This window comes from Sphaeramia orbicularis, chromosome 6 (genome assembly GCF_902148855.1).
Source record: "Sphaeramia orbicularis chromosome 6, fSphaOr1.1, whole genome shotgun sequence".
NCBI classification, from domain to species: domain Eukaryota; kingdom Metazoa; phylum Chordata; class Actinopteri; order Kurtiformes; family Apogonidae; genus Sphaeramia; species Sphaeramia orbicularis.
In genome coordinates this window covers 8,760,693-8,769,699 of record NC_043962.1, presented here as the reverse complement: position 1 = coordinate 8,769,699, position 9,007 = coordinate 8,760,693, and the positions used below count along the sequence as shown (strand labels likewise).

Sequence of the window (9,007 nt, the reverse complement as noted above, 5' to 3'; positions counted from 1 at the left end):
CGTGTGCTTCCATAAATAACCGTCTGTGTGCTCTTTGACTCCGGGTGTCCAGGCTCACCGTCCTGCTCCTCCTCCCGGTGCTCCTCCCGGTGCTCCTCCCGGTGCTCCTCCGGACTCCTCTCATGCCACCGTGACGCGTGGATCCGCGGCGGTTAGAGCTGGACCGATCGGATGCTGAACATGGCCTTTATCGGGGACGCGGACCCGTTCACCGCTGCCATACCTGCCACCAAAGTTGAGCTCACGGTCTCGTGTCGGTGAGTAGGTCTCATCTGCGCCTGCGTGGTGTGTGATGTCTGGGTTTATTGTCACATTGACTGATAGTAAAGTGAAACATGTCTAAGTCTGAACCTGTTCCCAGAAAGAGGCTGATGTCTGAGGTGGTCTGAGGTGGTCTGATCAGGACTGTGGAGGACTGTGGTGGTCTGAAGTGGTCCGTGGTCTGAGGTTGTCTGGGGTCTGAGGTGGTCTTGGGTGGTCTGAAGTGGTCTGGGGTCTGAGGTGGTCTGAGGTGGTCTGTGGTCTGAGGTGGTCTGGGGTGGTCTGATCAGGACTGTGGAGGACTGTGGTGGTCTGAGGTGGTCTGTGGTCTGAGGTTGTCTGGGGTCTGAGGTGGTCTTGGGTGGTCTGAGGTGGTCTGGGGTCTGAGGTGGTCTGAGGTGGTCTGGGGTGGTCTGAGGTGGTCTGGGGTCTGAGGTGGTCTGGGGTGGTCTGAGGAGGACTGTGGTGGTCTGCAGTTGTCTAAGGTGGTCTGGGGTGGTCTGAGGAGGTCTGAGGAGGACTGTGGTGGTCTGTGGTTGTCTGAGGTGGTCTGAGGAGGTCTGTGGTCTGAGGAGGACTGTGGTGGTCTGAGGAAGTCTGAGGAGGACTGTGGTGGTCTGGGGTGGTCTGAGGAAGTCTGGAGTAGTCTTGTGGTCTGACGTGATCATTGGTGGTCTGTGGTTGTCTGAGGTGGTCTGAAGTGGTCTTTGGTTGTTTAAGGTGGTCTGAGGAAGTCTGGAGTCGTCTGTTGTGGTCTGAGGTGATCTTTGGTGATCTGTGGTTGTCTGAGGTGGTCTTCGGTGGTCTGTGGTGGTCTGAGGAGGTTTGTGGTTGTCTGGGGAGATCTGTGGTGGTCTGTGGTTGTCTTTGGTGGTCTGTGGTTGTCAGACGTGGTCTGTGGTGGTCTATGGCGGTCTGAGGAAGTCCGGAGTAGTCTGTTGTGGTCTGAGATGATCTTTGGTGGTCTGAGCTCGTGAGTGGTGATCTGAGGTGGCCTGTGGTGGTGTGTGGTTGTTTGAGGTGGTCTGTCATGGTGTGGGTGGTCTGAGGAAGTCTATTGTAGACTGTTGCGGTCTGAGGTGGTCCAAGGTGGTCTGATGTGGTCTTTGGTGATCTGAGGTCGTATGTGATGGTCTGGGGGTCATGATTCCCATAATTGCTTGAGTGATTGTTTGGGTTTAAAAGGAACAAACTTCAGCTTGTTGCAGTTCCTCAGACTCCAGTGTTTCTGTTGTTTCAGTTCTATTCAGATCCTTTAAAATAATCCATTAAAATACACAATTTAAACATGTTTCACCCTCAGTTGATTTAGTTTTGAAGATTCTCCAAAAAGACGATAATCCAAACGTCTGTAAATGGATCAAACTAATGCAGAGGGTTTTTCTTTTTTTTTTCTTTTTTTTTGTTAACATATTTTAGAATAAATTATTATAATGTGAATGAGAATCATTCGCCATATCCTTAAACTGAGTTTGGTTACAAATTGAACAAAAGACTTTTTAATATTATCATTTTTTTCAGAGCTTTCAGGAGCAGAAATTTTCATTTTTATTGGTTTATTTTAAGGACTTGATCACATCACCCTCATAATCTGTAGAATATAGTGTTTATTTGGGCTTAAACTGAAAACTGAACAGTTTTTTTCCTGCTCCTTTCCATCTTCTTATGTGTCATTAAATTAAATATCTAGACTCTGAGGGACTGATTTTATTATTTATGGCTTAAATGATTAATCTGTAAAATAGAAATAACCATCAGTCGCACCATAAACCAAGTCAATGTTTCAACAAATGTTTGAGATGTGAATATTGGACTCATTTTTGCGCGAGTTTAGCAAACATTCAACATTTTTATGGTGTCTTGTTGTAATCGATGTGTTCTGTTGAATCACGTCGCCTTCAGTCAGTTTCACGTTCGCTTTATAAATGAACATTTTCCTTCTGAGGGACTTAATTTTATCACAGAGCTTCAGGCAAAGAATAGCAGCAAATTGTCTTTATTAGAACCAACTGTGTATTTCTGCTCGACTTGATACTCATCCAGTTAACGTTCTATTAACCACTGACTGAATAAATGACTGACTTTATGGTGTTTAATACCGTCTTTATGGCCCTAAATCCTGTTAAAACCTCTATTGTTTCTGCACATTATGAGCAGAAGAACAGACAGTTTGGAGGGTTCAGAACTGAATCAGCTGTTGAAAATAGAACCTCTGCTGCTGTCATCGGCTGGAACTGACTTCATTTAAATAATGGATCCAATGAAAAATAAGAATAAAACAGACACAAACTTCAACAAGTACTCGAGCAAAAGCTGATGATAGCATTTAATGAAGACCAGTGGTTCACAAACAGAATCCATTTTATATTTTCATGATTCACTTCAATAAGTCACGACTTGTCAGAGATTCAAGTTTATGTCTTCAAGTCTAAAATATAACATCAGTAACTCCTTCTACCATCACTGTTACTGATTAAAAAACACATGAAACAAATGGCCGCTCAATCAGTTACCACTGAACTGAGTTAATACTGTCGAATCACTGTTGGAATGTTGGGTTTTTACAGTTTCCATCTTGTTTTTTTCTTCAGTATTCTGTATAAAGTGTGTCTGAACTACAAAAATATTCAATATTCTACCAGTAAAATACAACAGATTATTCAAGTCTTCAAGTATTTATTTTATTGAAATCGAAACCTTGGTGATCTCAATAATAATAATAATAATAATAATAATAATAATAATAATGATAATGATAATAATAATAATACACCATTAGAAAATGAAAACATATTCTTATGTTTTCACCCTTTAAAGAACATGTACAATACTATGGCCTCACAGTACTTCTCTGTTTTTATTAAATGACGACTGTACAATAATGGAATAACCAACTAATGAACCAACATTCATCTGGATGAAGACGGTAAAAGTCATCCACCAGTGTAAACCCATGAACTACTAACCTGTTAACCAACCCACAGACGTTGGAATTACTAACTACCTGGGTTAGAGTTAACCAACCGCTAACCTTAACTAGACTGACATTGGAGGTATTAACCACCAGAGTTTATCCCTGTGTTTAATACCTTTTTATGACAAAAAAGTCCCAATCTTATTTTTCTAAAAAAAAATAAGGTAATGAATCACTTATTCTGTTGTTGAAGTTGAAGTGTGTTGAAGTTATGGCAAGGGTTAGGAATAGGGTTGGGGTTAGGAATAGGGTTAGGTTAGGGGAATGTAATCAGAGGTGCATGGGCTCACTAAAGTCCATTTCAAATGCTTTTCTTTAAAATACCAGGAAAAAGAGTGTAATTAAAGAAGTCCTTTTAATTTTTCTAAAACAAATCTCCCAGAAAGTAAATCGAAATGGTGGAGCTGTGGCCAAATGGTTTTGGGTTTGGGTGAGATTGGGGTCAGGGTTAGGGTTAGGTTTAGATTCAGGGTTGAGGATTAAGGTTAGGGTTAGGAATACGGTTACGGTTAGGATTAGTGTAATTTATGTGACATCATTTACTCCTCTAGAGTCTCCTGTTTTCATATAATAAATATATATATTTGACTCTTCTTTGTTAGCTCATCACTGGACACTGTCCAGAAAACCAATAATGGGATTCATTCTGCTGTAACTTGTCACATTTCTGGCCACATTCTGGTCTAAACAGTTGAGTTTTATATATATTTGAGCAGAAAACAGCCCTGAGAGTTTTTTGTGGATGAGCTGGTGGGTGGTGTGATTTTCCCACTTTGTGTTTGCATGTTGGCAGACGCTCTGAGGCGTTGGGTCTGGATAGATCCCATCCTTCAGAAGAAGACCTTCACTCAATAACACTGACCCTCCTCTGGACCCATGGGTCAGGCTTAGGGTCAGGGTCACTTGGGTTAGGGTTAGGGTCAGGGTCAGGGTTAGAGTTAGAGCCACATTGGTTCAAACAGCACTGACACATGGATTAACTCAAAGCCAACCAACCACAGACTGGAGACCATAGATCGGAGTTGGAGGAGGGTTTTTTGTGAAGATGCTGGTGATCACGTTTTCCGTCACCTGATCTGAAACCCAGAGATGGCCCCGACCTTTGGCCACAAAAGGGAAGAAGTGCGTCCTGTCGAAGAATTGACGTGTTGTGATGTAGCTGTATTGAATCTGGACGACGACCCGCTGAGAGAACGGTCGATGTGTCACAGCTAATGCTGCTCTTTACACAAGAAAGGTGTAGAAAGAGACAGGAGGAACGCTGGAACACTAACTGGCATCTTCAGGGGTTACTTCTGCATGTGAATTGCAACAGGATGTGAAGAACGTCCACAGAACATCCACTCAACATCCACAGAACATCCATTCAACCTCCACTCAACCTCCATAGAACATCCACAGAACATTCACTCAACATCCACAGAACATTCACAGAACATCCACTGAACACCCACTCAACATCCACAGAACATCCATTCAACATCCACTCAACCTCCATAGAACATCCACAGAACATTCACTCAACATCCACAGAACATTCACAGAACATCCACTGAACACCCACTCAACATCCACAGAACATCCATTCAACATCCACTCAACCTCCATAGAACATCCACAGAACATTCACTCAACATCCACAGAACATTCACAGAACATCCACAGTACATCCATAGTACATCCACAGAACATTCACTCAACATCCACAGAACATCCACTCAACCTCCATAGAACGTCTACTCATCATCCTCAGAACATCCACCTGATCATCTCCAGTTTTATTAAACCCAGTAAGACTCAAATCTGAACCAGAACATCACAGACTAAAACATTTGAATGACACATTTCAAGGTTCCACCATCCTGTTCTTTACTTCTTTAATGACATGATCTGTTGGATGCCTCTTAAAATCAGAACTACCAACAATCCCCACCTGAGATCATCTGGACTCAACTGTTGAGATCCTGAAATATTTTAATGACACACAAAACTAATCACAGTATCATAACAAGAAAAGCACTCGGAGAGCGCAGACCTCTGCCAAGACAGATCTGCCACCCATGTTTGTTTGTTTGTTTGTTTGTTTGTTTGTTTGTTTGTTTGTTTGTTAGCAAGATAAGTCAAAAAGTTATGGAGGGATTTTCAGGAAATTTTGAGGAAATGTTGATACTGGCACAAGGAAGAAATGACTACATTTTGGTGGTGATCGGGGGGGGGGGGGGGGGGGGGGGGGGGGGCTTGCTCCTTGTGCCAGTATCAACATTTCCTGAAAATTTCCTGAAAATCCCTCCATAACTTTTTGACTTATCTTGCTAACAAACAAACAAACAAACATGCACGCACACAAAGCAAAGTGTTAACAATACCTCCTGGTGGAGTTAATAATAAATATTCACAACTAAAGGCCTGTAGATTATACATGTATGGGTTTTGTGGTCACACTGTGATGATCAGTGATTACTCAACTGATATTTATCACAAAAAAACTGCACTGAACTAAGATATGAATCACTAAATGAATCAAACTCAACATAAAAATAGGCGTTTGAGTTCAGATTTAAAAATTTCCTAACTCTTATTTTACCCCAAAGTCAGCGAATCCACTTGTAAAAAATATAATCATCCGTTAGACATTGATTTCCACAGTTTTTAAAACATCCTATTTAATCATGTAATTGTATGAAATAAATCTAATTGTGTGCCTTTAACTTCATGTCGCTGTTCACTGTAAACACTGATATGTGCATTCAGTTTGTTTGTCTTCCTGTGTTTGTCATGTGTTTGTGTCATTTCCAGGTTGAATAAACCTTCAGGTCACATTAAAGCTCAGTGTAAATCAGACTTTGACTGTGAATACGAGTCATTTTGGGACGGTATGTTCCTTGTTTTAGCTTCTAAAACACACAGTAGCAGAAAGAACAATGAGACATGGGTGATAAATGAGCTGGAAGCTGCACAGCAAACACCCCTTTTCACAGTTTTTGCCATTTTTCTGCTGATTCACTATCAGACACATGAATCAAAAGATGCATTTTCTTCCTAAATTATGCATCTGAGCTCAGGTTCGTTCTCGTCCTGAGCTTCTGAACCGTCCTGTCACAGTTCATTAACTGTAGGAAACTGAGCTGAATGAATGAATGAATATGAAAACATGAATGCCAAGCTCATATTGTGTTTCATGCAGGATTTTCTGGAAACGTGTTGTTGGCATTTACGGTTTGTATTATATGTGCAGGTGAACAAATGGAACAAATCCCCTGTTTGGACGCTCTGTTTGACAAGCTGATCCGCCTTTTCTCTTCTCACATTATCTTTGTATTTTTGTCATTTTAGTTTTGTTTCTGTTGCTTCCAACCCTGTCATGAAACGGGAAAGAAATCGAATACACTCTGGTTTGGTCGTTACAGAGACCAGGAGGTTCTTCTCCGCTTATCTGGTGGTCTCAGTGGGTCTCAGGTGGTCTCAGTTGGTCTCTGATGGTCTCATGTTGTCTCTGATGGTCCCTGGTGGTCTCTGGTGGTTGTACGTTGATGCTTTGACATGAAAACATCTTTAATATCACTTCGTAGTCATTGGATTTTGGTAAGGAACTGGGTTAGGGTTAGGAACAGGGTCAGTTTTGTTAAGAATTGTGTGGTAGGAATGAGGTGGAAGAGGAGAAAAAAATGACTAGGCTGTTTAGCTCAGTCAAGTAGACCCAACCACCTCCCCCAGAGGACCCGGGATTGAGTCCCCACGGGTAGACCTGGCCACCTCCCCCAGAGGATCCGGAATGGAGTCCTCACCAGAGCATCCTCCGGGCCCCAGAGGACAGTATCCACCACCTCCCATACACAGGTCCACTGCCCATGACACTTTTGTGACAATAGTTTTAAAAAAGGATTAGAAAGTGTGGGGTTGGAATTTAGGAAGAACATAACAGGTTTAAAAAACACAGTGTCCCACAGATGGTTCCGCATTAAGATAGAGGGGGTGGTACTAAAACCCAAAAAGAGGTAGAAGGCAACAAATAACATTTATAAACAGGATAAAATAGATCAGGTGTTCAGGTTTTTGGAAATTGAAACTTAATCATTGCATCTAAAATTCTTAAAACCTACCTCCGGTTAAAAATCACAAAAGAATAAAAAATGGATAAAGATGTTAATTAAAAAAAGTAATAAATTAGAGCATCAAGGAGAATAGGCCCACTTGAAATAAAATGAGTCAAGGTGAGTTAACCCTAACCCTGTACAGGTGGTCCTACCCTAACCCTGTACAGGTGGTCCCACCCTAACCTTGTACAGGTGGTCCTACCCTAACCCTGTACAGGTGGTCCTACCCTAACCCTGTACAGGTGGTCCCACCCTAACCTTGTACAGGTGGTCCTACCCTAACCCTGTACAGGTGGTCCTACCCTAACCCTGTACAGGTGGTCCTACCCTAACCCTGTACAGGTGGTCCCACCCTAACCTTGTACAGGTGGTCCTACCCCTAACCCTGTACAGGTGGTCCCACCCTAACCTTGTACAGGTGGTCCTACCCTAACCCTGTACAGGTGGTCCTGGGCTACAGAGTTTGAGTAATTAATGAAGTGCCTCATCATTACGTCAGTCCATGTTCTACCATTTGTAGATGGTTCTACTGAGTGTAGATGGTTCTACTGTGTATATATGGTTCTATTGTGTGTAGATGGTTCTATTGTTTGTAGATGGTTCTACTGTGTGTAGATGGTTCTACTGTTTGTAGATGGTTCTGTTGTTTGTAGATGGTTCTACTGTTTGTAGATGGTTCTGTTGTTTGTAGATGGTTCTACTGTGTAGATGGTTCTGTTGTTTGTAGATGGTTCTACTGTTTGTAGATGGTTCTGTTGTTTGTAGATGGTTCTACTGTGTAGATGGTTCTACTGTTTGTAGATGGTTCTGTTGTTTGTAGATGGTTCTACTGTGTAGATGGTTCTACTGTTTGTAGATGGTTCTATTGTTTGTAGATGGTTCTACTATTTGTAGATGGTTCTACTGTTTGTAGATGGTTCTACTGTGTGTAGATGGTTCTACTATTTGTAGATGAGTCTATTGTTTGTAGATGGTTCTACTATTTGTAGATGGTTCTGTTGTTTGTAGATGGTTCTACTGTTTGTATGTGGTTCTATTGTTTGTAGATGGTTCTACTGTTTGTAGATGGTTCTACTCTTTGTAGATGGTTCTACTGTGTGTAGATGGTTTTACTGTTTGTAGATGGTTCTACTGTTTATAGATGGTTCTACTGTGTGTAGATTGTTCTATTGTTTGTATGTGGTTCTATTGTTTGTAGATGGTTCTACTGTTTGTATGTGGTTCTACTCTTTGTAGATGGTTCTACTGTGTGTAGGTGGTTCTACTGTTTGAAGATGGTTCTACTGTTATGTGGTTCTATTGTTTGTAGATGGTTCTACTGTTTGTATGTGGTTCTACTCTTTGTAGGTGGTTCTACTGTGTGTAGATGGTTCTACTGTTTGAAGATGGTTCTGCTGTTATGTGGTTCTATTGTTTGTAGATGGTTCTACCATTTGTAGAACGTGGACTGGTGTTCTTCTGCAGGTTTGTTTCATGGTTCTTGCAGATGTGGACTGTGATCATCAGCCTTAAATGAGGCTGAACATTAACCATCTTTAATTAAATAAACTCATTTACATGTGGTTCCAGAGGTTCTCCTGGGTTTTCCTGGGTTCTCATGTCGTAGATTTCCAGGTTCTTAAAGCTGCCTCCATCTTTATGTAGCATTGATGGAACTGGAGGGATGTCAGATGTAGTT

At 41.7% G+C, this 9,007-nt stretch overlaps 2 protein-coding genes across 3 annotated transcripts in view; both read left to right on the top strand.

The window, feature by feature from the left end:
- LOC115421424 (kinesin-like protein KIF21A) overlaps positions 1 to 3,498 on the top strand; it is a 58,206-nt gene extending 54,708 nt beyond the window's left edge. For both annotated transcript variants that reach the window (XM_030137313.1, XM_030137314.1), the window contains one exon: positions 3,485 to 3,498. The gene's annotated coding sequence lies outside the window, so the exon portion shown is untranslated. The remainder of the gene's footprint in view (positions 1 to 3,484) is intronic.
- The window catches only part of LOC115421425 (copine-8-like), a 70,463-nt gene continuing 61,464 nt past the window's right edge, over positions 9 to 9,007 (top strand). The window contains exon 1 of the mRNA XM_030137315.1: positions 9 to 257. Coding sequence (XP_029993175.1) covers positions 172 to 257 — 86 coding nt within the window. The 5' untranslated portion in view covers positions 9 to 171. The remainder of the gene's footprint in view (positions 258 to 9,007) is intronic.